This window comes from Argentina silus (genome assembly GCF_951799395.1).
Source record: "Argentina silus genome assembly, chromosome: 19".
Lineage (NCBI taxonomy): Eukaryota > Metazoa > Chordata > Actinopteri > Argentiniformes > Argentinidae > Argentina > Argentina silus.
This window is the reverse complement of record NC_139673.1, coordinates 12,899,068-12,926,668: the sequence shown is the minus strand read 5'-3', so window position 1 is coordinate 12,926,668 and position 27,601 is coordinate 12,899,068. Positions and strand designations below refer to the sequence as shown.

The following is a 27,601-nucleotide window of genomic DNA, read 5'->3' as shown; positions in this document are numbered from 1 at the left end:
CTTCCACTCAACTGTACTGCCTTTACTGTTATACTTTATGACCATTATTATGGTATTACTTACTGTCATTACATTATTCATTGTTTCCTACAGAAACCACTTACAATCCACTATGAGTGTCCTAGCTGTGTGTGTGAGCCAATAAACATGTGAACTGTCCCATCTGTCTCCTGCTGCGTCCTTGTCCTTCTGAACGAGGCCACAGGGCGATTGTTCCTTACAACTTAACTATTTTATACACACACACACACACACACAGCTTTCCTTCACTTAGAATACTAAAAAAGTAAATAGGTTAAGGCTTCTGGATGGGGTCATATGGCCAATTCTGGATGGGGTCCACATGGAAGACTAACCGGTAAACCAAAAATAGTCCATGTTTCCCAGGCAAAGCATATATGACCAATTCCTCATGGACACATCAGAACTTTGAAGAGAGGGGAGCAGAGTGCAGAGAGAAAAAAAATCTAATGCGAATTCACAAAGGCAAACTACCTATGCTGCATACTGACTATAGTTCATAACCTCTCAGGATTGATATTTGAACATCCATACCGAGATCATTTTCAGTCTGACAATCCAACCAAGGAGATGACAATCTCATCTGGATGAGAAAAAATAGGACATAAAAAAGAGCAAGTGTAATCCATCTCCCTGACCTGGCCTCATCTACTGGTCATCAAGTTAAACATTTACACCGTCAGGACGGATGGAGCCAAAAATGTATAATAAAAAAAAAGAAGAAAAAAAAGAAAAGGAACAGGTGTCTTTTCAGATCCATTTAACATCCCCCTCCATGATATGAGGATGAACTCCTCAACTGGGAGAGAGAAAGAGAGAGAGAGAGGGATGAAAAAAACGAGAAGAAGAAAATAAATGTCAGTCATAGCAGCCAGAGCAGTAATGGAAACATCAGTCAGAGGTCCAATCAGACACCTCGTCTGAGAGCAGAGGGAGCTGGGGAATATATTACACCCCGGAAACTTGCTCCCCCACCCAGAACCCGGCTGTCGGCCCCCCACACATCAAACACTAAAGCAGCCAGAATGTGGATCAAATGCAAGACAGACAAGGCGTCTGTATCCAAAAGATGACGCAAGGCTACTGTCATTCCTGTTGGGGCTGATTTACATGAGCCTTTACAGGGGGGCAGGAGAGATACTATCCCTTGGCTTAGTCCTTCCATTTCTTCTGCAGTCTTATTCAGTGCCCTACATAAGTATTGAGAAAAGGAAGTTGTTGTTTTTTTGTTTGTTTGTTTCATCTTATGGCTTTGAAATTAAACAACTGTGATTACAATACGGTCATGTCAACGTCGAGTTTATCAGCTTTAACTCAATGTTGTTTTCATTCAGATTGGTTTTAGGATATAGAAATGACCAAAAATGTTAAACGTTAAATGTTAAACCTGCCCATATTTCACAGCACCAAAAGTATTCCAAATGAACCACCTATGTTTAGTATTTGGTCGAAAATGTTAAGGTTAGGGTTACCTCAAGTCGTCCCTTCAGCAAACTAAATACATGTTCAATTGGATTTAAATCTGGAGATTGGCTTGGCCACTCCCTAGTTGCCATGGCAGTATGTTCAAGGTCACTGCCTTACTGTATGATGAAGCACCATGTAATTTTGAGGCATTTGCTTGTACTCGAGCAGACAAGATGTTTCTGTATTTATAAAAAAATAAAAAATAAAATCACGGCTGGTGATTTATTGGGCGGATGGTAGTCTCTGACACATTCACCACGACTACCTAGAACTGAGACAGTTGTTTTGGAGGTCCTATTGAGATGACGAGACCTCTTTTTCGAGAGAGCCCTGGCCAAGAAAGCAGCAACACAGATTAAAACAGCATAAAAGCAAACATCTGCAGAGTAACACAACATATAAGCAACATATAAGCAAGCAAGACCAAGAGCACAAAAGGCAAAGCACACAAGCAACACACAGGATCCTATGTGTAACAGTAGACACACAAAAGCAACACACAATCAGCATTAAAAGGTACAAAAGCAAGACATAGAACACAACACACAAGCAAAACATTAAAACAAGGCATGCAGTAACAGTAAACACGTTGCAGAAGCATAAGGAGACAGGTCTAGCGGAAGCAGTTACAGACTCCTATGGAGTCTGCCTCCAAGCCCTTCACTAGACTTTTGAAAGCCCCGACCGGGATCAGCTCCTCAATTTGTAAGTCTGTCTGGAAGTGGTTCCAAGCTACAGGGGCGGCGCACCTAAAGGCCTGCTTCCCAAGTTCAGTGTGAATCTTAGGGACGTTAAGTAAAAGTGTGTCGCTCGAACGCAAACAGTAATTACTAGTTTTGAGCACGATATACCCACCAAGACAAGAGGGGAGGAGACCGAGGATAGACTTGTATATAAAGATGTGTTTTAATGTTTTGCTTGTGTGTTGTGTTCTATGTCTTGCCTTTTGTACCTTTTAATGCTGATTGTGTGTTGCTTTTGTGTGTCTACTGTTACACATAGGATCCTGTGTGTTGCTTGTGTGAGTTAGCCTGTGAAAGGCCAATGAAGGCCACTGAGCTCTGGCATAAAGGGTGCAATGGTGAGTGAGAGCTTTGCAGCCCGTAAGAAACCTCAGAGCATTGTGGTACACGGTGTCCAGGTGTTGCAAGCATTGGGCAGAGGCGTGCTTGTGCAGCTGATAGCCGTAATCAAGCAAAGGCAGGAATGTGGCCTCAATCTTCTCCTGGCAGAGTAAGAAAAACAGGTTTTATTTCTGAAATAAAAACCTAGTTTGAGCTTTAGTTTCTTCACTAAGTTTTCTATGTGAAGCTTAAAAGTTAAACGATCATCAATTAAAATACCTAGATACTTGTATTCTAACACTAATTCAATCTCACTGCCCTGCAAGGTTGTCATGTTGGGAAGAGAAGTGAGCGTTTTCTTGGCTTTTGAGAACAGCATCAATTTAGTTTTTGAGGCATTCAACACCAACTTTAAATCAAACAACCGAGATTCAACAGTACCAAAAGCAGACTGCAGGGACTCAAGTGATTGAACAAGGGTGGCACCACAACAGTAAATAACAGCATCGTCGGCGTAAAAATGAAACTGTGCATTCGGAACATTAAGACCCAAATTATTAACATAAATAATAACAAAACAAGTAACAAAACAGAACTTGGGGGACCCCTGAGACAAAATGCATTACACTGGAGGAAGTACCGTCAAATTGAACACAGTGTCCTGCCAGATAGATAATTTTCAAACCAGCCGACGGCCTGCTCTGAAAAGCCAATGTTGAGCAGCCGCTGTTTCAAGATGAGGTGGTCAACAGTATCGAAGGCCTTCGAAAGATCTATAAAAAGAGCAGCGCATGTTTTTTTGGAGTCCAGTTGACTCGATAATATCGTTGACAACCTTTAGGGATGCCGTGATTGTACTGTGTTGTTTTCTGAAGCCAGACTGGTGCGGTGAAAGAATGTTATTAGCACTCAGGAACTCCTTCAGTTGATTGTTTATCAGCCCCTCAAGGACCTTCGATAAGATGGCTAGGTTTGAAATAGGCCTATAGTTATTAAGAAAGGGGGAGAACATGGACAGATTTCCAAATTTTGGGGATGACATTTTGAGTGAGGGTGAGGTTAAAGATGCTGCATAAGGGTTTGGCGATAAAATCCACAGCGAGTTTTGAAAAGTACGGTTCCAGGTTATCTGGACCAGACGGTTTTTTGGTATCCAGTGAAAGGAGAGCTTTATGAACCTCACTATCAGAGAAAGGAACAAAAGAATAGGGCTGATCATCAAAAGCACAATCAGCAGCTAAGAGCGGAGAAGGCAAGTATTTCTTTTTTCTTTTTTTTTTAGAAGTGGGGACTGGTTAAACAGAGAACCAGAGGCAATGAAGTGTTCATTCAAGCATTCCAGCATATCTTCTTTTATCTGAAATGGATTTGGTGTCCTTAACAATACAAGGGGGCAGTGTATGACGGATATTAGAGGTTGATAAAGATTTTATGGCTTCCCAGAATTTCCTGGGATCATTCAAATTGTCAGTTGTTGCGGTCAAATAAAAATCAGACTTGGCTCGTCTCGTCTTGGGTAAGATTTAGTGAGCTACAGAGATCTTTAAAACCATCAGAAATAGGCTTAAACCAATCCCAATCCCAATCTTAATTATGGTAAGCATTCTTCTGTTATCCCCTGTAGAAGTCTTCTTGGCCTACCAGCCCATTTGCGATTGCTGAGCTCACCAGTACTTAGTTTTTTTTCTTTTTAATGATGTTCCAAACTGTTGATTTTGGTAAGGGTAAGGTTTTTGCTACGTTTCTGATATTTGTTTTCAGATCTTTGAGCCGAATAACCGCTTCCTTGACCTTCATTGACATCTTGTTGGTCCACATGTTGACAGACACCAATAGCAGACTCCAAAGACAAACACAAAGCCTAGAATCAATACTAGACATTGACAGCTCTCTTATGCCTGCACAAATGATGTGATGGAACACACCTGGACTAACCAGAAACACCTGTCAAGCCAGTGTTCCCAATAATTGTGTTGCCCTGTATAAAAAGGGTTGTAATTTCTAAATGGTGAAACCAATCCGAACGAAAACAACAATCAATATCTTCTTTAACCTCATAATAAGAGTTTAATTTCAAATCCAAACCGTTGGAGCATAGAGTCACAAAAGGATACTTATGGAGGGCACTGTATTTAAGAAGTGGGAGATATGTAATCAACAACATGATGTGTACACGCTGAAAAACATGCAGTGAGAGAGTGGGTTGGGTGATGACTAAATGTTTGTTGCTAAGCCTTTGCCTTCGTGTTGGCAGAGTAAGTGACAGTGTCTTACAGAGCTCCTAATCCCCCAAACCTCTGAGAGAAAGAAAGCCCTGGGCCACAATCTTCATCTGAGTTGACGAGATGAGCAAAGAGGAAGACGAGATGAGTTGCCGGGGATCTGGCTGTCAAAGCAGCGAACACAGCAGGAAGTCAACCAATGACAAAACACTTGGGATTCACTAACACACAGCCTACCCACACACACACACACGCCACTGGACATGGGTTGGGGGGGGGGGGGGAAAGTGGCATTCCTGTCAAAACAGACAATATTTATCTCAAAATGCGTTTGGAAAACAACAATTACATGATCACACTGTGCATCTCACTGTCTTTTGTAAATCTGTCCAATTAAGCTTGAATTTTCTATAGGATTGAGAACACGGGCACGTTGAACATACATGTATAGAGTAGGACATGTGCACACAGAAAAAGAGTGAGATTCTGATGCCGGAACACAGGAACCCAGATGTGGGTGTTCCAATTCCGTTCTCCGAACAGACCAGCCCCTCTGCAGTGCAGTGCAGTCTGAGAACAGAGGGTAGTTCTACTCTCTTTAACACAGCAGAGTGGAGGATGGAGCCTTTCCAATCCCCAGGAGACACAGACTCCCTCTCCAGACACACTACCCCTGCTAATGGCTTCTGCCTCATAAAATGGTTATTGATGGTACAACCGGTACCTTCGCTGGAACAAGTTAAATGCTCGGGTTGACATTGATAGGCTGAAATGCGATGTCTTCTCTGTCAAGCTCATCAAAAAGTTAGGCTAGGATTGAGAAGCCTTCGTTAAAGGAGCTTATAAATTAAATATGATGAGGGAAAAAACAGGAGAGCTTTATTCTGTATACCGTAAAACTTATTTTAGTTGCCCGGGCGGTTATTTGCTTTAACCATGGAGCACTCACAGTGCGTATTGGAGACCGGTGGTTATTATTCTGCTGAACCCCCGCCACCCTTGCCAAACTCCTGCTCAAATCCACGATATGACAGAGCTGAATATAGTATATACCATACTTAGAACAAATATACACCAACATTATAATTGACAATTATTAGCCGACAATAAATCTGTCAACACAGATTTGATCAACTTTCATCTTTGATAAATATGGTAATTTATTAACAGTTCCATACAAAGATGCTGTTGTCAGACTAGAATACACACCGGTAATGTCACAGCTTATTTGCTTCAATGTCATTAGTGGCTATTATTGGAGACAGGCGTTTGTTGCGACTGCGCTTAGTGGAAGTGTTACGGTATATGAAAAGGTTTGGATACAGAGTGAGATAATAATTCATACTCCACTGATTGTCAGATTGTGGGTTTTTTGTTGCCAAAATGCCTTTGTTGAAAACAGTTTAATTTAGTTCTGCAGTTACAGTCCAGAATACAAGCTAACAGATTGACAGTTAAATCAATCGTACCAGACTTCTCTACATTTGAACAAAAACGCCTGCAAACTGTCAAATTATAAACGTCAAAGTGAAATCTAGTATAGTGGTAATAAGGCTATACTGCTTGTCAGGGAGTTTTGTTTTTCCATATAAAAGACAACTCCTTGAGGCTTATTAAAGGATCTGGTGTTGACGTTTGAAGTCAGTTTAGATCGAACATGTTTAAGATAGCCAGAAATAGCCCGACAATCCACGCAGAAATCTAACTGAGAGAACGACCCTCTGGTCCTCCTCTTCCTCATATTCTTCCTCCCCCACCCCTGCATCCGCTTCCTCACCGCACCTCTCCCATTAGTAATGAGGCCTGCATGATTTCATGTTTTACTCATGTATCCCATGTCGTGTTAGACTCATCCTGCTACCCTGACAGACCTGCCGCAGCACCCGGCTGTACCCACATAGGTGCTTAACGAGCCTTCATAATGATGATAATGTACCCTGGTAGAAACACATCTACACTCCATTTAAAGTAATGAACTCCAGGATGAATAGGTTATTGATTCTCACCTTACACACACACCCCCCCCCCCCCCCCCAAATGGAACTGCAATGAAATAATAGAACAAACAAGGCCGCTATATCTCTTAGAGAGAAGATCTGCCAGAGCAGGAGAGACAACCATTCCACTGTGGCCTAAGCACATAGAACAGTAATGGGGCAAGTCCTAATGCATACTGTGGCTCTGCGAGGCTTGCAAATAAGCTGTCATTATAATGTTATTACTTAATTCCATAACAGGACACATTAGAATACATCAAATGTTTTCATCCCAATCATGTGAGTGTGGAGAGTGTTGGAGTTGTGTCCGTGCACTGACATTGTTGGATAAAGTTAGGAATGCTTGGATTATTTTTCTTCATCAGGCGGTACTATAGGTCAGGAGGTTGAACCAGAGTGTGATTGGCTGTCAGAATCAGTGCAGCAGCCAATCAGCAGTCCGAGCCTGGAGGAAGTCGAAGAAGGTTCCATTTGTATCCGCGGTGACTGCACAGCAGACACACAGCGCGCACACACACACACAACTTCACTCTAATGGAATTCATGACATTTTATGAATTACGCCAATAAAGCTTGCATACGCGGAGCGAACTGTTTACCGTCTCCTGCTGTGTCTCTCCATCCCTCCATCCTGGATGGTGCTGTTTAAGGCCTATTTGGCCAACGGCCGTTAGAAATTGAAGATATATACCGCAAATATGTTCAAAATCAACTTTAATTTGACATAATAGGTTTATGAGCACGGATACTGGGAAAGCTTTCAGGGAACCAAATGGGATCTTCTACATTTAGAGACAGGAGAGGCCTCGGGAGACAGACACAGATGATGAACTCTAAAAGAACAGTGATGAGTTGAGTATGTGTTGCAAACACTGGTCAACAATGTCCTTGATAAAAAAATAATAAAAAAAAATCAATTTTCAAAAAGGAACACCTTGTGAAAAGTTGAGTAATTTGCTAATTTCCTTTCAGCTTTTTAAACAAGTGACACGAATTACTAAATGCATTGTCCATACAATTCTATCGAGGCCTAATCAAAGGAATACTACAAGACTTGGCCTTTCAATGAAACCGAGTGGTAAAAAGCAGTAAAACTCATGTTCACAGGACAAAACCCAAGGACGCGACAAGGACAGGGGAGAGAGGAAAAGAGCGAGCCCTGTTCCTGTTCATAATAGAGGTCTTTGTAATGTAAGCAACTCGTCAGGTTTATCGTTCCTCCTCGGATGCCTCCAGCGCTCCCTCTCTCTGTGTGAACTGCATTTAAAAAAACATGAAATGTTAAATTAAGGGAGCTGCAACAGCAATAAAGGGAGGGGGGAAAATAGATTTAATTATTCCAAACTTATTTACAGGCAGGCAGGCAGGCTGGGGAGGAGGGGTCCACACACACACACACACCTCCTGGTGGGCCTTGTGTCATGTTTGTGATACAGAAGCAGAGAAGCAGCGGGGATGCTCGTCACGATAGGCATCAAACAATTAAAAGGCGGACGAGAGGAACCCGGGGCACCAATGTAGCTGTAATACATATTAATGACTCCCAGCATGCAGTGCTGCTCTCAGCCCCCCCAACAGTGTGAGGGTGGGGTGGGAGGAGGGGAAAGAGGCGCAGGAATAACACATTGTGGATAAAAGGGCACAGGACCATGGGGGGACCACAGGGATGGGGAGGGCTAGACAGACAACAGAGAGGGGGCAGAGGGGGAGGTCTCTAGGGGTGATACAGGGGATGGATATGTGGACGTGTGTTGACTGTACCTGAAAATCCCTGAGGGGTAAAAGTTAGCTCTAGGTTTTGGAGGTCAGCTGTACCTGACTGACAGGGTTGCTGGTGAGAGACACGAGGCAGTAGGAATAGGTCATCTGGACCAGCAAACATTAGTTACAGGTTGGGGGGGTCAATTGAACCAGACAAGCCCTTAGGGTTGGTTAATCATTAGTTACAGGTGGGGGGGGTCAGCTATACCTGACAGGGTTGCTGGTGAGGGAGACGCGGAGGGAGTCCAGGCAGGCGAACAGCCGCTCCTCCGTCACCCCAGACTTCAGCTCTCCCAAGAACTCCTGCGGAGCGATCTGATGGCTGCTCCTCACACTGCCCTGAGAGGAGGGGGGGGGGGATAGAGGGATTAGTAATCTACAGTGCATAATACACACACGCGCACGCCAAACACACACACCCACTAACCAAGACAAACAAGCACAGACAGTCTCATAAAAAAGCACATAAAAACTGGTTTCAAGTTCAATATTGAACATTTCATAGAAACACTTATGCTAAATATGTATCTCAATACTTTATCTCCCAGCTCAGCACTATTAGATGCGTACAACGCAGTGTGCGTCTCCTGCATGCCAAATACACAGTTCTGAAAACTTGGCCTGTTAGCAGCTGCAAATTGGTGTTGTGTTCAGCTACGGTTGCTGCATAATGAATTAATAATTCTACAAAATGGCAAATCAACATGGAATAACTGACTTTAATTAGGTTTGGAAAATATCATCGAGAACACAGCAGAAAATATTGCATACTCAATATTCCCATATCCTGCTATGTCTGTTTGTTCCATGTTGTTTTGCAGTAATTACATTGATCTGAGACTAAAAATTAAAAAGACAGATCAATTAGAGGAGTGTGTTGAACAATGGAGGTCGATTGAGAGTGAAACAAACAAGTTGAAACCTCCCTCAACTTGGAGTCAATGGGGACCAGGCTCTGGCTGACTGACTGCTCCCTCTCTCCTGCTCCCTCTTCTCCCTCCCTCCCACTGAAGAAGAATCAAAAGAGCCTTTCTCTTTCAGTCCCATTACTTCTATTCATGTACCAAGAAAATGACCAAAATGTAATGTTCAAAAGAGAAGAAAAACTAAATGATTAAGTCCATCTTTCCCCCATTACATCTATTTTCTCCCAGTCTCATCAGCCATCACCTCCAAACACTGCATCCCAGAATAGCCTTCTCAGCCCAGTAGCCCCTCGTAGCCCAGGTAAGTTGAGACTGAGGAGACTGTGCATTGCCCTGGTTCTGGAGATCTACTGTACACTTGACTACAGTTTAGAGTTACTAGCACCTGGTACCTATTGTATCATACAGCCTCCTAGGCTTTCATAGTTCACACTGTTATGATCCATAGTACCTGCCAGCCCATAACCAAACAGATCCATCTTTCACCACACTAATTACCCCATGGGCTCTTGGGAAGTGGTTACATGTGGCATTCAGTACATGTGGTAACCTAGAATCCCCCCTCCTCCTCCTCCTCCTCCTCTGCCCCTTTGTTTTAAACTCATTCAGAGTGAAGCATAATCATTATCCAAAGGCTGGAGGCATGGACTAGAGTGTGGCTCAGCGGTAATGTCGCGATCACTTGGTGCATGGCATACAGCACAGGTTATTCCCTGTAAAGACCCAGGTTGGTCCCAGTAAAGAACCAAGTTGGATCCCTGTGTCGGGATGTTTCTGTTCTGTGGTCCCCATCGTCTTCTGACTTTCTCAATAATGTATGAAAAACAATGGATTTCACTCCTCTTTAAAAAAAGAAGGTGGGGGGGGAGAGAAAGACTGTCGGTGTCACAGATAGACAGCATCTTTAATATGCTTGTACCCAGCTGTACCCATTTCCAATTATGGATGGCTTCATGTATTCTTGATTTACCTAACACAATTCTCATCAGCATGACTATATGCATCTGTGCCACTCAGGATCTGAGTACAACCTCGCCAACCAGGGGACAATGTAGCGGATATGTGCTTAGTTACAGGCATGGCAGAGAGAGAGTGTGTCAGGGGAGATGTGTGTGTGTGAGGGATACACTTTCAGCAGTTTGATTTGTTGTTGTGAGGTCTTCGCAGACACCGCTCACTAATGAGGAAATTGATTATGCGTGATTTGTACAAGTAGATATCATTTTTAGAAAATTGGTTTATCTTAAAATGCAATAGAGGTGAACAAATTGCTTTCGTTTTCTGCTTTACGGAGAGAAATTACATTTCCCATTAAAATAAAAACTGCCCATGCCGTGTGACAGCACGTGCATATGGGAGGAAACCAGACTACCGTCACTCACTCACACACTCACACACGGACACACACACACACACCGAAAGAGACGGACAGACAGACCGATACGAGAGAGAGAGAGAGAGAGACTAGAGAGACTAGAGAGACTTTGGGCTGGCTTTCTCTATCAGTTGGCAGAGGCTTGGCACTTCTTTTCCTCATAAAACAATCGGCCTTCCTCCCTCCATCGTCCACTGACTCTGATTGTGGTCTAAATCATGGGGCTAAAACCCACTGGAGCAGCTCCATTCTCCCTCCAATACACTCTCTCTCCCTATCCTCACTGACGGAGAGAGAAGGAATCCTGTGTGCTTCCATGGCTTTAGGCTTTATGATGGAAAGGGAAATATCTGCCACAACTTGTGGGTGTTGTGTTCTGCAAGAGAGCGCGACTTAATTTAGTAACAAACAGAGTTCATATCACTGCTCTCTGCGCTGCGCCTGAACCGCAACATGAACAGAACATCAAGAGCAGTGACGGCAGGAGAAATAGTCCCTGTGTGCATATATGAATCCCACTGAATGTTTTCTGTAGCAAATAAACATGCAGTGTGTGTGTGTGTGTGTGTGGTCTAGCCTACAGTACATAAACATAAAGCCTCATTACATGAGCAGGCTTGCCAAGACAACCAGCGATCATTCAACCCCGGCAAAGCTTTACTGTATCAATATGCAACACGAACAGCGTGGTTTATTGAATGTAAGAAAATACACCTCCGTCAGGGGAGTTTATTATAATAACAGTTCCAAACAAGACAACAGAGTGTTTCTCTCAGACCACCCAGGACTCTGTGGCCGTTTGAATCAAAGCATCCAGGCAAAACATCCTCAAGTAAACCCCTGGGTTATGGATAAAGCTAACTGTGTTATCCCTTCTCCTCCTCTCTCTGAATTTGACTGTATGCCAGGCAAAAAAAAAAAAAAAAAATCTTAATTAAGTTTCCAGTTTCCACAAAACAGATGGGCTATAGTTTATGGTAAATTACTCTTTCCTAAAATAAGGTTTCAAACGGGTTTAAAAGTGAGAGTCTCACCTAGACTATGAAGACTAGTGTTACAGTCTAGTGGTACAGTCGGCTACATTGCAGGTCACATTGGCACTGGATGGATGCGCTGTACAGGCCTGGTATACCGTTGATATAAGGCTTTATTTCTTCCTGCTCCAAGGTTCTCTTCCACTGATGTGCAGCCAGCATTTTCTGTTAGCTTAATTAGGCAAGAATCATCAATGCAGTAAATCAACTCTGACTTCAATCATCTCTCTCTGCTCGCCTCTAGTCCCTCTTTGATAACATGCCAGAACCAGGGGAAAACCAGGGGAAAAACCAGGGGAAAAACCAGGGGAAATAAGTAAATGTCAGACATGCTCAAGAAATTGATCGGACATTTAAAGGGATAGGTCACTCCTGCAAATAAAATGCCAGACCCTCTCTCTCTCTCTCTCTCCTCCTCCCCCCCAACCTACACACACTTTACCTATACGGCATACAGTCAATGACATTTGCAAGTTCATTCAGATAATGATTGAACAACGTTGGCGTTAACCATCAACAGCTGTAATATTGATAGTAGTGTATGTACAGTACATGCTGTTATGCCTATTCATCAAGGTGATGTCTTTGACCAGTATGCATGTGGGCAACAACAATAAATCGTATGTTACACTGTTTAAAGTCTCCTAGTCTGACGAACCATCATTTGAGAAATGCCAGTCTGCTTGCTATGGGGCAGAATGCCACACTTCTCTATACATAGCTAATCATGTCACTCTGAAAATGACAACAACAAAAAAAATAGTTCAGCAGCATCATGTGTGTCGCGTGCCAAAAAGCCATCACATTTCGCCTGGGAGGAATTAGCTTCATCAAAGGCCTCAAAAATCCCCCCCTATCACTGTGGGTATAAATAACCAAACACCCGCAGGCCGGCAGAGCAGTGGAAAGATGCCCAGTCTTTCTCTCTCCCACCCCTCCTCAAAATATTCTCCTCCATGTTCTCCCTCAGGTGAGCGCCTGCTCATAACGTGCCAAAGCTGCATTAGCCGACTACGCCACACACAGGAATCCCACTTTCAATTCTAGAACGTCCAGAAATGTGCTCTTTAATGATCCGAGCATCAGTCTCCGCAAGGGGATTGAGAGCCTGTGAAGCAGAGTGGACAGACGCCCAAGTTAAAATGTGCATGTTGAGTGGGAGGCAGGGACGGGGGCATTGGCCAGATAGACTTCATTATGGCCGCAGTAACTCTCCACTGCGTGGGTGGCCCGCTGTAGTGACTGTCGAGAGCTAGCTACTTCATGGCCACTTGGCTGTCGTCATTCAAAAGTGGTCTGGTCTGGTGCACAGTCTGAACAAGGTCAACTCTCCTGCCCCTGTGTTCACAAGCTGAAGAGCATGTAAATTACAACAGCCATTTTGATTTGACAACCTTTTGATTTCAGGCTTCACCGGTTTGTCCGCCACTCCAGACCCACTTCTCAGCATAGTGTGAAAAGGGACTGATGCCTGTACTACATGCCAAGTAGAAAGACAAAAACTGTCCCAGCGGTAGGGGGGTATTAAATGAAGGGGTAAAAGCCTGTGTTCGAGTGCCTTCTTCAAGATGTGAGAAACAGTAATCAAAGCATGCACTGTAGGCAAGCTGGAGCTGGCCTTTATGCCGGCGATTGGAGTAATAGATGTGTGGTTCTGTGCTGCCGGTGGCGACATACTCAAGGGTACTGGAAGACAGAGTGCCCAGTCTGTGACTCAGCACATTTTGGGAGGCAAGCATCATGAAAGCCTCTTCCACAGTGCATTATTAAACGACAAACCCCCCCCCCCTCCATTTTGCCATACATCATCAGAGCATTAAAAAACAAGAGAGGAGGAGTAAAGCCTCTCTCCATCATAAGCGCAAAAGCCTCGTCCGAATGTACTCTTGAAATTAGGGCCATGCAGCGAAACAGCTCGACGCCTCTTTCAGCATCGAGAAATAATTAAGAGGACGGTCAGTCCGTTACGGCGACGTCGTCGAGCGCGGCGGCAGGAAAGGGGTTCCACTCCCAGCTAATGCCCCAATCATGTGAATTAAATCACCATCTCCAGGACCTGCTTATCGCTCCCCTCTCAGACTCTCAGAGGCTTTTATCATGTCACATCAGAGTATCATTCAGTGATCTATATTCAATTAAACGCCAGCGACGGAGAGAGAGCGACTGGAAAAACAGACCCATTAGTCAGTGAATTTCCATCTCCAAAATAGAATCGGGCGGCATTGACCTTCAGCTGAGCGCAGAGGGAGCACAGGAGGAAAATTGAACAGAGAAACAAAGTGATTCGCATCCGCATTAGAGCCACAACCCAGAACCTGGCTCCACTCCCTACTTTGTAATAGAAAAGTTGAGACTGTTTTCTATTAGTTATAAGAAGGAGAGCAAGACATAATCTATCTTATTACTGTAGTAACAATGTAATTACAGTAAGTAGTAATATTAACTTTGTCTCATGTTCCTTTAGTAATATAGTTTAACAATTCCCTATGTACTTACTATGTAAAAAACTACGTAATAACACGTTAATAAATTAATTAGTGTTACTACACATGTTTAGAGTTACTTTATGTAGTATCACCAAAATTCAAATTGTTGGGTTAACTAAATCAAGAGCTCAGACATGTTCTACACATGATGATGAATGGGGTTAAACAGACATTACCACAAGTGGTCAAATGGTCAACAACTGACATTCGAGGTACAAGAGCAACAGGCTGGAAAGACAAGAATGACAGTTGCACATTATGCAGCAGGACGAAACTGGTGCGTTCATTTAAACTGAGGAGAGACTTCAGTTAACGGTATTGGAGCCTTAGATGAGTGCCTCTGCAATGTCTGATTTAGGCTACAAAGCCCTTCACACATCCTCCAGAGAGAGAGAGAGAGAGAGAGAACTGACTATACCTCAGGAAATACACATCTGAGGAGCTTTAGCCATGTGTTCATACATCTCTCTCTCCAGTTCCCAGCTGCTGTTGCTGCTGTGAAGCCCAGTTCGACTTCTATCCTGGTGACAATGCACTAGCACCACCTAGAGGGGGATGTGGTGCTTGCATCAAGCCTTCAGAAGAGATCCAGTCATCTACAATACTGGGCTTTGCATCAAAACTAAGCAGGCTCCTCCAAGCAGACAAGAGAGTGTAGGTTTCTGAATTGAATAAAGCTTTTGTCTAAGGGGTTTGTGCCACTGTCAACGGGAATCCTTAGCACTATAATATCTAGAAGGGAACCTTTGAGGTTTTAGGCCTAGAGGCAGCATCATCCTCGGGGGAATAATCTTATATTTGCTAGCTTCATATTAAGCATATGAATGTGTAATAGGCCTCCTGAAGGCATGGTTTGAGTCTTGGGGAAAGGCAGTGTGCTTTTAAGCGAAAACAGAGATTAAATGTGTGGTAAGACTCAGAGGATCATATGGAGTGACATGGGAGGGCTGACATGGGAGGGCTGACAGGAGTTTCCCATACATTAACGATTCATCACTGGAGAAGTGTTCTTTTAGATTACAAGATTACACCCCTTCGTTCTCTACGCCTCACAATATCAAGGACAATCAGAAGCCCCAGGGCGAGCCCCAGATTCCTCAAAAGCAGGGGTGGGAGATCAGGGAGACACCTCCTCCCTACCTAGATAAGTGATGTGTTTTGAAGGTATCTAGACGTCATGAGCACAGATCAACAGAATTTTTCACCATACAGCGGTGGAGGCTGGTGGGGTATGGGCGCGTTGTAATGCATGGAATGGAATGAGGAATGGTCTCAAACACGTGTTTCTCATACCATTCCTCATTCCATTCATTCCAATGAGCCCGTCCTCCGATTTCTACCTCCACCAGCCTCCCCTGCCGTCCATCTGTCTAGTGCTGCAGGTCCTCTCTGCTTGATCGCCAGTGAGCAGCCAGAGCCATTACATCTCCATGGAAACGGTGCGTCAAGATGTTCCGAGCAGAGGAAGGTTCTATCCTGAAGAGGGTTTGATTGACCCCAGCAGGAAGAATCTGCAGCGTGGACGTGATGATGATGATGATGATGGCTCCATGATGGAACACCATCAACCAATCAATCATTCCCCATCCAACTACCCCCCACCACACTTCACCCTCTTCCATGAAGAGATGGAGGCTTACAGCACAGCTCTGTTGACTAACCTTGCCTGGGCCTGGACAGGACTTGACTGCCAAAGGAGCAGAGGTACAACGCAGATGGAGCCCCTGGTGATTGGGATGAGGATCATTTCGGCTCTGTGTGCGTGAGGAACCCTCTCACTCTGTTACAGCCTTTGAGCTTTGATTTATACTGAGTGTTCTCCAGTCTACAGGCTTATGTGGAGGAGGTCGGTGATAAAAGGAAATTGCATGTAGATTGCAGCCTATCCCTCTGCTAAGTGGCTTCTCTATTCATTCATTCACTGACTGGGCTGCAGGGTTCAGCCATGTCTTCCTGAGAGGAGTGGCACTGAGCGCCTGAAGGGATGTGCAATTAGGAGGCGTTTAACATGCATTGTTTGTGATGTACATTTGCCAGCAGTTAGGTATTTGTTTTACTCCCTTAATGATCAATTCCCTTAACGATCAATCATTTTAATTGTGGTGTGAGCAGCGATCGGAATCTGGAATCTATTCAGCCAGTATTTATGTCCCGGAGAAACGCTTGATCAATGCCAGGGGCGCCCCCGCCTCCCTCACTCTCACTCTTTCTCAGACACACACGTACACGCGCACACACACAGACAGAGTGAATGCTGTGTCATGTAGGCCTAATCAGGTAACCAGGGTTAAACAACCAAAACATGTTCCATACAAAAAGAAAATTGCACTTGGAATGAAATCCCCAAATCTCCCAGCATCCTATCTTCCACATGGAAAGTGCAGTCTGTACCACAAAAACAATATTCCATATCAACATGTGTCCAACTGCTCTGGTTTTAAGGGAGTTTTACTGACAACAAAACCGAAGGAGTATATCCTCAAAATAAGAAAAGGAACAAAAGATCTCGCTCCAGAGCCCCCATCCACCCACTGTAGGAGCCCAAGCCTCCAGCTGATCTCTAGTCAGAACAGAACAGGGAGCCCCTCCAGTTCAGACACTTAAGACTCCTGCCTGCTGAGGTGTTCACATCCACACTTGGCTCAGATCCGCAGGCATGTGAGGAGTGCATACTGGGATCTGTAGTCATCCAATGGTATGCGTAGGCAGAGCAGAGCAGAGCCTCTCAGCATCTTGCCAGGAAACAGATTAGAGCCCTGCTCAGCACGACACCGTATGACTGTTTCTATGGTGCCTCGGTGCCTGGCTGCTCCTCTCCAATCCTCACCCAGAACCACCAGAGGCCAGGAGAATCACATCAAACGCCAGCCTACTCATTACCCCAGCCTCCCACCGTGGAGAGCCTGGCAGGGAGGAGTGTGTGTGCATGCATACATACAAAAAGCTGCATACCAACTCTACACACACCCCAAGGCCTGCCAGTCAAACTCTCTGCTCATGCTGCTACCCTTTCTTGACTCCTCAACCTACCCACCACCACACGTCTAACCAGCGCGTATAAGGCCTTAGGCATCCCTCCTGCATTGTGTATGCAGTCTACACTCACTCAGAAGGAGGAGAAGACAGACAGAAGTATACTGACAGTGTACTTGACTGGTGGGGAGTTCTATTATGGACATGTACTGCAGTGAGCTCAGAGGCCGAGTCAAGACTCTCTCTCTTCACTTGTCAGTTAATAGACCAACCTTCCGGCGTGTGCGCACGCACGATGGCCCAAAGACTCGCTGGAGCATTGTGTTCTACCCCAGACTGTAAGAGAAGAGAACGTGTACCGTTCAGTGTACAATTCCCTACATCCCTCTGCTCTGCTTTTGAACCAATTACCCCCTCATTGTACAAGCAGACACAAAGAGCAGCACTGAGGGCAGCAGGAGCAGAGACGCTCAGATTAGAACAGGACTGCAAAGTAGTGGATCCTCCTGATGTTGCCCTCTGAAGCAGAGATCAGAATGAGGGCTACATAGTCTGATATAGTGAGTTAAATGGTTGTACACGTTCGGTTCAATAACAGCCCCTGTTTTGTTATCTTACCTCCATTGGAGATAGGCTTTGGCCAATATTAGAATTGTCAATACTTTCCCAAAATACCCCGGTGTACGTTAACTCTACATTACCTATCTACGGCTCTCTCTCCATCTCGTATAATAATGGCAAAATACAGGTGGAGATGGTACGGACAGAAATAAACTGGTATAAATTCACCCGGTTAATATCATAAACCTGCCCAACGGTGATTGGAGAATATGTAATGTGTTGGGAGGAGAGTAGGACCATTGTTCCTCTGTGAGCTCATTGGGATGCACAGTCCCCCGCATTAGCACCATTCCATTACAATACGTGCCTTGTAATTATGAGATAAAGAATTTATCGCAAGTGCTGAAATGCAAAATCAACAAGGGTAGGAGCAGGTTTTTTTTGTTTTTTTTAATTTTACATTCTCCTCCATTAAAGTAATTGGTTTGCAAACAGTAGCTTTGGCCTGTGGCAAACCCACTATTGGAAGAAGACAGTGGGGAGGAAATCATGCCATTGCAAATCTAAGATGAATTAGAGAGACCAACTATTTAGGGGGGAAATATATTGCAAGGGAGAGAGAGAGAGAGTGAGAGAGAACATGAGATGGTGTGGAGAGGGGTAAGGGGGTGAGAGAGAACATGAGATGGTGTGGAGAGGGGTAAGGGGGTGAGAGAGAACATGAGATGGTGTGGAGAAGGGTAAGGGGGTGAGAGAGAACATGAGATGGTGTGGAGAGGGGTAAGGGGGTGAGGGAGAACATGAGATGGTGTGGAGAGGGGTAAGGGGGTGAGAGAGAACATGAGATGGTGTGGAGAGGGGTAAGGGGGTGAGGGAGAACATGAGATGGTGTGGAGAGGGGTAAGGGGGTGAGGGAGAACATGAGATGGTGTGGAGAGGGGTAAGGGGGTGAGGGAGAACATGAGATGGTGTGGAGAGGGGTAAGGGGGTGAGGGAGAAGAGGAGGATGAAATAGAAAAGTGAGGGGAATATGCACAAAAGGCAAGAAGCAGCAGCAGGATCTGAGGGGAGATATGGCAGTACATATTAACCAGCCCAAGAGTTGTTTTATAGAGAGAGACAGGTTCAGCCTACATCATGAAGCTATGGTCATCGGAGCCGTCTCAGGCTTAGCGATAAAGAGAGAGAGCAGTTGTGTGCTCTGCACAGATACACTGAAGCTTGTCATCTGTGAGGGAAAACCCAGAGCATCTTACTCCCCTTACAGGCAAAGAGAAAGAGGGATTATATTGAATAGCATATGCTAACACTAGCTTATGCATCAGATAGAGAGAGAGAGAGAGAGACACAACTTCCCAGCTATATATGATATAATTTAGTGTTTGGAGGGTGAAAGCGGTTTCTGGTGAATAGCCTACACTATGCTAACCTCAGGTGGGTGACAGTCTGTTGTTGTTGTTGTTGTTTGGTGTGTGTGTTGCGCTCCAGTCCTTTACAAAAGAGACAGCTGGACACTGCCCACATCCAGGTAAGATGAGAGTTCCATTCCACTTTGCTGCCCTCTTTGATATAGAAACCAGCATTATTACCGAGGAGGAAAGCAGAGCACTACAGTTTTGCTCTTCCCCAAAATGAGGCCTTGAAGTTTTTACCGTGTTCGCAGCTGGTGTGACAGCATGGACAATGCTTAAAAAATACATGTGAATAAATATAAAAATAAAACATCTTTGAAATGAAATAGGGTAGCCCACACAGCGCGCACACATACAGAGCACGCACATGGATGGATGGATAGAGAGAGAGAGAGAGAGAGACACAGACACACAAAATCTAAGGCGTCTAACGAGATGCGAGTCACATGCCAGATGAGGTTGGGCGAGTAGTATGGAACTACTCTAACTGCCTCTCTCTCTCTCTCTCTCTCTCTCTCAAGCCTTCGCCTTCTATCCATCGCTCCGTCCTTCTCTCCATTGCCCTCTCCATCACTCGCTCTCCTTCTCTTTAATGGCCTCTGCTTGCATCTCATTAGAGTTCAGGACACGGCCACACACCCTTGGAAAGCACCTGCCAATTATGCAGAGCTGTGTAGAGGAGAGAAGGGAGACCGGCAGAAAAACAGCCTCACAGAAGGAGCCGTACTGACTCCAACCTTCATGGATAATGATAGAACGCGCTCCCACTAGCCTCGCCTCCATCATGTAGCCTTCGAATGCAAATACACATATTTAAATGTATATGGCACATGAATAAAACATACGTGTGATACTCTAAAAGAAGCCAATTAAATGGACAGAGCTGTGTGTAATTATATTTCAAGAGGCACAGTGTGGTGAGTGTTGAATTCTCTGTTAAGGTGCCTAACAACCAAGCTCTTCTTATAGCTCCATTATAATACGTGGAAGCCTCATAAGCAGGCAGCTACGGAGAAGCTCATAATACTGCAAGAGCAAAGCCTACAGTATATTTCTACCTGACGGTTGTCGGTCATCATGGGTCCAATAATATTTGAAATCTAAAAATAAAAAACTAATCTGAAATGACATTTACAGAGGCTCACCAAAGATAGATATTCATTTAATCTTTATTTTTGGCAGAGAGTCCCATTGAGACCAAGGTCTCTTTTAAAAGGGAGCCCTGCATACACACAATTTGTTTCATACATCATAGAAAATTGCAATATTATAAAACAAAATCAGGAAAAACAAAGAGGTCCTCGGTCAAAATATTGTTCTAATCTCTGTGAGGCTGACTGTCTTTGTCTGTCTGTCTGTCTTCTTCCCAGTAGCATCTGTTGCTGCACTGTTATACTGTAAGAGATACTGAATCACCTTCCATTGGCAGCTTAGTGCTGCTCTCCAGTCTCCTCCTCTCAGCTGGCCCAGTCACAGAGTCCTCAGAAACAGAGTTAGCTAACCTCCCTGAAACATCTCACCATAAGCTCTCTAACTCATCTGGAGAAGTTGAGCATGTTCGGTACCTGTATGTGTGACTAAGCATGAGTGACTGAAAAAGAGGGAAGGAGAGAGAGAGTAAGAAAGAAAGAAAGGGAAAACAAGTGTAAGTTAGACAGAGGGGGAGAGAGAGGGAGAGAAAAAGTGAAATTGGGGAGGCGCTTTCTTAATACCCTCAACTTTTAATGCCAAAAACATTACACTGAAGGTGTTAGAATTAAAGGGATAAAACCTTTAGCGTTTAAGAACCTCAGTATTTCCTGCGGGTATTAAGACTGGGGATAGTGTCGAGGGCAGACATTTTGTACTCCATTATTGGGGTCTAATCCTGCTGATTTAAACCCTCCTATCCTTCCTTCCTCTGGAAACCCATCCATTACCCGTACAGCTAAGCAGGGCCAGCAACGCCCCAAATCACAATCCTGTGAACTTTAGAAAGCGCACAATTTAAACCCAACTTCAAAAGAGCATTTAAGGAGCATAAATGTCATGCGGTTTAATAATTAAATAAATAAATAAAAGAAATACAAATCTGCAATCTTTCTCTCTCTCTCTCTTCCCCTGCCCCCTAACCCACCGCCACAACCTCCTGCCCCCTACCCTTAACAGTGGTGCAGATAAGTCTCTATCTAGCAGCATTAAGAGATTTGGTAGAGATCTAGCCCTCGTTTAAGTGGGGCTGCAATGGATTGTGCGTCAGACTGTTCAAGGATCAGATCGCTGGGCTGAATCTCAGGATATATTGACACAGAATCTGTAATGAGGTTGGCATTTAAGAGAAAGTGCTTAATCGTGATTATGTGTCCTTTTCAGAAGATTGAGGGAGGAGGGAGGGACAGAAGAACCCAGCTTCCGCCGCCCCCCCCACCACCACCACCACCACCACACACACCTGCTCAGTTCCCTGTGTCTCGCAGGTGTCTTGATGGTCCCAACACTACCAAAGGCAGGTCAGCGCTGAGAGAGATAATTACAGACTTCAGGAGAAGCTCCATATAGACAGACTGCCCTGAGGGCAGAGAGATGAGGCTGGGATACCCTTGAAAAGACGGTCATGAGAAGGACAAGAGGGAGACAACTTGAAGTCAGGGAGACGCATTAGTGGTAGAGGTGGCTGGCTCTGAATCCAAGCTAGGACATAGCCTAGATAAGGCCGATGGGAAGGATGAGACCTGATTTGCCTCCATTAATACAGAGCTTTGAATACTGAAAACCGTTAGCCAAGTTAATTAAGCAAAGACACTTCCTCACCACAGCTTTCCTTACCACAGCTTGCTTTGTGTTAAATCACGTGAGAAATTGCTTTAGACAAATCTTAAAATTGACCATTGTACTGAAACCTCCAGACAAGAGAAGTTTGTGTCTTAGTTTGGTTTTTATACCAGCCAATGCAGCTTTAGGCTACCTCCCTATTCATCTGACACAGCAGAGAGGCACTGCACACATGCAGTCTTCGAGTAGTGGTCATTCTATCTGTGCTATTAACTTCAAAGCTTTCCCAAAAACACAGGAACAAAAGGTCAGCATTTAGAGAAATATAGCCTTGTAGGCGTCTCCTTCTACCTGACACGCACGCACGCACACAACTATCTCCTGTACTCTGGCTGAGGACACTCCGACTCTCAGAGAGGAATGAATTTAGGGGTTGAGTGTTGAAGGTTAATTGGGGAAGTTGGCTGTGGGTTCAGGACAGTGTGTCTGTTTCCTTTCTGTCTGGTCTGGCCTGAGGAGTTCTCTACGGAGGGGGAAGACTGAAATAAAGAGAGGCAAGAAGAACAGGTATGATCTAATCCTCGATACACACTAATAATTGATACCCCTCTCTTCTACCCCCTTTCTATTATGCTGCCAGAGGGGATATCAGTTTGCCACATGGTTAATTTTTCAGCAGGCATCTGACAGGGTATTTTATCAGGGAAGGAAACACCAAGAAACACACCCCGGTTAAAACTCAAATGAATGGAATGCCAATTTACAAGATATTCACCTTGTCAGAGATAGAAATTCAGCTAAACGACTTGAATAAAAAACCATACAGTATACAGTAGGCCTAAGGGATGACAATAGATACAAAGTTGTGCCAACAAGCAATTATGAAAAAATTAGATTCATTACAATCTTAATCAAAGCCAAACAATATGTGGAACACAAACACTATTGCAAAGACAGTCAGTGAATCAAAGGCAGTGAGATAAGCAGCAACAGGACAGGGGAGAGTGAACTTGACTAGTGGTGTTGTTATAGTGCAGCAGAGAGAGAAGCTAGTGGAGTGGAGATGCAGCATCAGTCCCAAGGCCAGGCTACCGACAGGAGGTATTTCAGCACCACACTCACCCTTAGATGACACACACACACACACACACAGTCCCAATGTTTTATTGGTCATTTCACATCTCAAGCTGCTTGGCTTACCCTTTCCTCCCAAAGCAAATTAGTTTTGGAGACACCTTCCTGGGTTCAGGGTGAGAGGGATTTAGGCAAGTAAATGCGCTTTTGATTACTTGGAGCCGTTCAACAGCGACCTCCTCAGATTCTTGCTGTTTCAGGGAATTAGAGAGTGGAGCACAATGACCCTTCTCCTATTGAGCACAGGCAGAGGAGTCTTTGATGAGGGGGGGGGGGGGGGGGGGGTTCAGGAACTGTGCTATGTACAGTATCAGGCTACAGCTGTGCAGTGCAAGGGTGCCCATCCAGGTTTCTTTTCTTTTGGGGATTTAGACCTCTTCACTTAAAAGGTGTACTGCATGTACAATATCCACTTCACAACTCTATTCAAGATGCAATTCTGAGCAGACAAAAGCCTCACATAGTGCCGCAGTTTTTCCAAACAATGAAACAGGATACATAAGTCCACTCAAAGGAGAGAGAACCATCAATTTAGCAGGAATCACATTAGCAGAAGACTGGCATTCAATGAATGAATGGACAATTGAAGGCCCTTTATTGATAGAATGTGTTATTCCACTAGTGTTATTTCCTCATCCAGACATATTTCATAGGACCGTCCATCCATAAAGGAGGAAGCCTGCAGCAGCCTCTTGGCTGTGGGAGACAGAGAGAAAGAGAGACCTGGCCACTGCAGCTAAGATTAAACGGCCTCCCATAATCCCACAGGGTGAGGCCCAGCAACAGAACTCACCGTAATTACACCAGAATACATAAATAAATAAATAAATAAATAAAAGAGAAGAGCTGAAGTAATACACAAAAAGTTTCTTCCTCAAAAAAATGAAATAAATGCCTGCCTGCCTGCTAGCAGCCCAGGGAAATTAGGCTACCTAGTGCTGCCAGCGGGGACATACAGGAGGAAAAAAAGCACTGTGTTCAGTCCGATCGTGGTTGTTTTGATAAGCATAGGCTACATGTTTTAGTTGGCTTACTTCGACATGCCATCTCCACAGACACCGCAAAAACTGGCCAATTAACAACAGGGCTATGTTAAAGTCTGAGAATAATGATAATAATAATGATAATAATAATGCATTGCATTTGTATGGTGCTTTTTCCACAGACCCTTAATAAGGCTCAGTTAAACACGGTGCTGTGCAGTCCAGTCAGAGTATAATTGGTGTTGTTGAGGAGGAGGCGGTGGTGGTAACGGAGGGGGAAACAGGGACTCTGTTCAAAACCAATGAATCTTCAGAGTCTTAAAATTTCTCATGCAGCCAGGAGTCTGTTGTACTCCAGACAATAGAGAACACTCACCAATAGCAGAATAATAAGGTCATAAGGTTGGAGTTTTCATGGTTCAGCCTTGGACCATGGCAACTGAGCTGTTGTAGTTATTTTAAACAAGCGGCAGAAGCCGGATGGTCTCCTCAATGTATGTCACCATAACATGTAAAGAATTCAGTCTATTCAGGAAGTAAGTTTATTCTAAGTCTATTCTTTCCATCTAAGGTCATATCTTTTCAAAGCTTGTTTTTTTAATTATACAACTGTCATGTCTATTATTATTATTTGGTGTCTATTATGGGCTCACCTGTGCACTAACCGGTTGGTTCAAGTTTGTTCCGGTTCGAGCGACACGCAAAGGTTGGGTTCTAATCTGCACAGCGAGGGAGCTCAGTGGACTAACCAATCACACGCTGAGCTGCTCGTGCATGACATCATTCTCAAGGCTTGACTGATGAGAAAGGAACACACTCGCTCATTCTCTCTTCCAACCTCTCTCCATCTCTCACTCTCTCTCTCCCTCCCTCCCTCCTTCCTTCACTCACATACTCCTCTCCCTCCCTCCCTCCCTCCCTCATAGGCCTCTCACTCTGCCAGTGGAGTGAGAGGGAGGACTGATCAGAGCTTAGTGCTGAGCATGTCTCCAATGGGTCTCCATTTGTGCAGGTAGCCTATTCGTGGCTGTTCACACAACCTTTTGATTAGTCTGCGGGTTTCCTGTCCCTCTGTCTGCGTGTGTGTGTGTGTGTGTGTATCAGACCACCCTAATGTGACTGATGAATGTAACAGCTGTCCAATGGTACCAGCGCCATCGCAACGTTCTTGGAATTGAGATCATCTCGCCGATACTGACTCCACCTAATGTCCCTTTGTCTTAATGAATCTCTCTCTCTCTCCATGTGAATTCTACTCATGAATGAACTCTCCTGTTGACAGTGTGGGCCCACAGTCAAAATAACAGGTGATCTGTCATGGCTAAGAATCCCTACACTAATTGCTTAGTCAGAGACATGTTAATGTGTGGTTGACATTTACACTCTCTCCCGGCGTTAATGGTGAAATGCACCACTCCACATGTCGAACCAGTAGAAAGCATCTGTTTGGGAGTGATTAGTGATCTGACGCCCGCACGCAACAATTAGCAATGTACGCAAACATGTCAACAGACTAATCTCCATGGCAACAGAGGCAGAACGCAACAGGCACCTTCGGGGCCTGAATCTTAATTTGAAAACCAGACTCCCCAAATCTTAGATAAGGCCTACAGACTGTATACTGAACTATACACACATCTGCACGAGAGAGTCAAACAAAAGCAATCAGCCTAGAAAGAGAGAGAAATAATGTGAAAGAGCTGCAGAAGAAGAAGAAATATTCTCCTCCAAGGCTGTCTCGCATGACAAGTTAAGGCAACAATAAAATGGGCTTCTTTAATAACGTAACCTTCAGCCCTCTGGGTACGAAAAGGAAATAAAAAGACAACAGAGAGCATTTGAAATGCAGTTCAGAGAAAAGTACTTTTCCTCCCAGTGTCAGAGCTACTAAATGCACATGGACACGACAGGACATGTTCACTGCCTTTAAGACTGCCGATTTCACCTTGAATAACTTGGACCTTCAATGGAAACAAAGAGGGAGAGTGCGCAGCATAGTGAAAGGTTGTGTACTGTATAACGGGGAAGCAGAGGCTTTTTTCATTATGTTTCATAAAAATATCATTTCTTTCATCTAATTCAAGGTGATTTAATACAAACAATTTGATCAAGGTTCCCTGGTTAAAAAAAAAAAAAAAAAAGGACATACAGTTATGTTAAGTCTGAAGTCCGTACCGTGTTTCTAAGAAGACTAACAAACTAATATTCCACATCAGTCGTGTTCAGAATTCTAAAATTAAATCTACAGTAAACATGTTGTCGCAGAGGAATGATGGAGCATCCCCCTTTGGCCAATCAGTGTTATTTAGGAATTTCTGTTGTTTCCTATAGCACCCCCCCCCCCCCAGCCCCCCTTCGGCTAAATCACTATAATTTTGCAAATAATGGATCTCGGGTGAATGACTGAAAGATGCATCATTCACCCAAGTTTAATAAAAATTGTCCCAGTGGTGTCTTGAGATATTGAGTGCGACATACGAACATGCAAACTGACGGAGACCGATCAACATTGTTGTTGAGATCGATCCAGGTTGTTGTATTTTCTCTAGGTCTAAAGGACGGAGAGTATGATGATGATGAAGCAGAGTATGATGATGATGCAGAGTATGATGATGATGAAGCAGAGTATGATGATGATGCAGAGTACGACGCTGAATACAATGATAAGTTGTTGTTGTTGTTCTCTTTCTCCGCTACAGTGCTACAGAATTAAGATGAGTATGATGATGCCAGTTTGAGAACCTGACAGAGTGTTTATAGCACAATATGTAAAGTCTGAGGTAAACAGGCCCTGCCTGATGGACAGAGGTAATAAATCATACAGGATATGCTGAATACTGATGGGGACTACTGAGGCACAGGGATGGAGGGAGGAAATTATGGAGGGATAAAAAAAAAAAAAGGAGAGGGAATTATCAGCAAAATGAGGCTCCAATTCAATCAACTACAGAAAAAGGCAAACTGCAATGCAGGTCAACAGTACTGGAGGTGTTAACCAAAATAAAACTGTTACTCTGGTGGTCTGTCATTGGATATTGACACAAACTCTTTGTAACCCTCAGTAAAATGAAGTACAGGAGCATATAATAGTATTTGATCAGTGTGGGTGGGTTTATTGATTCATGACTTGAATAAGACTGAGGATAGTAATTGTACCAGGGACCTTTAATGGCCTCTTGGATGTACGTATCAAGGCTAGCGGTAAATAGGCTGAAGCTAATGATACAAGGATGTAGCTAACAGTAGCCTACCCTCCACAGGCAATGGAAGATAAGGATGTAGCTAACAGTAGCCTACCCTCCACAGGCAATGGAAGATAAGGATGTAGCTAACAGTAGCCTACCCTCCACAGGCAATGGAAGATAAGGATGTAGCTAACAGTAGCCTACCCTCCACAGGCAATGGAAGATAAGGATGTAGCTAACAGTAGCCTA

General features: G+C 44.2%; 1 protein-coding gene across 1 annotated transcript in view; it reads right to left on the bottom strand.

Annotated features, from left to right (window-relative positions):
• Positions 1–27,601, bottom strand: part of LOC310819586 (protein diaphanous homolog 3-like) — a gene marked incomplete at its 5' end in the record, with an annotated part of 212,911 nt that overhangs the window by 157,312 nt on the left and 27,998 nt on the right. Inside the window, one exon of the mRNA XM_083690891.1 lies at positions 8,741–8,871. Coding sequence (XP_083547017.1) covers positions 8,741–8,871 — 131 coding nt within the window. The remainder of the gene's footprint in view (positions 1–8,740; positions 8,872–27,601) is intronic.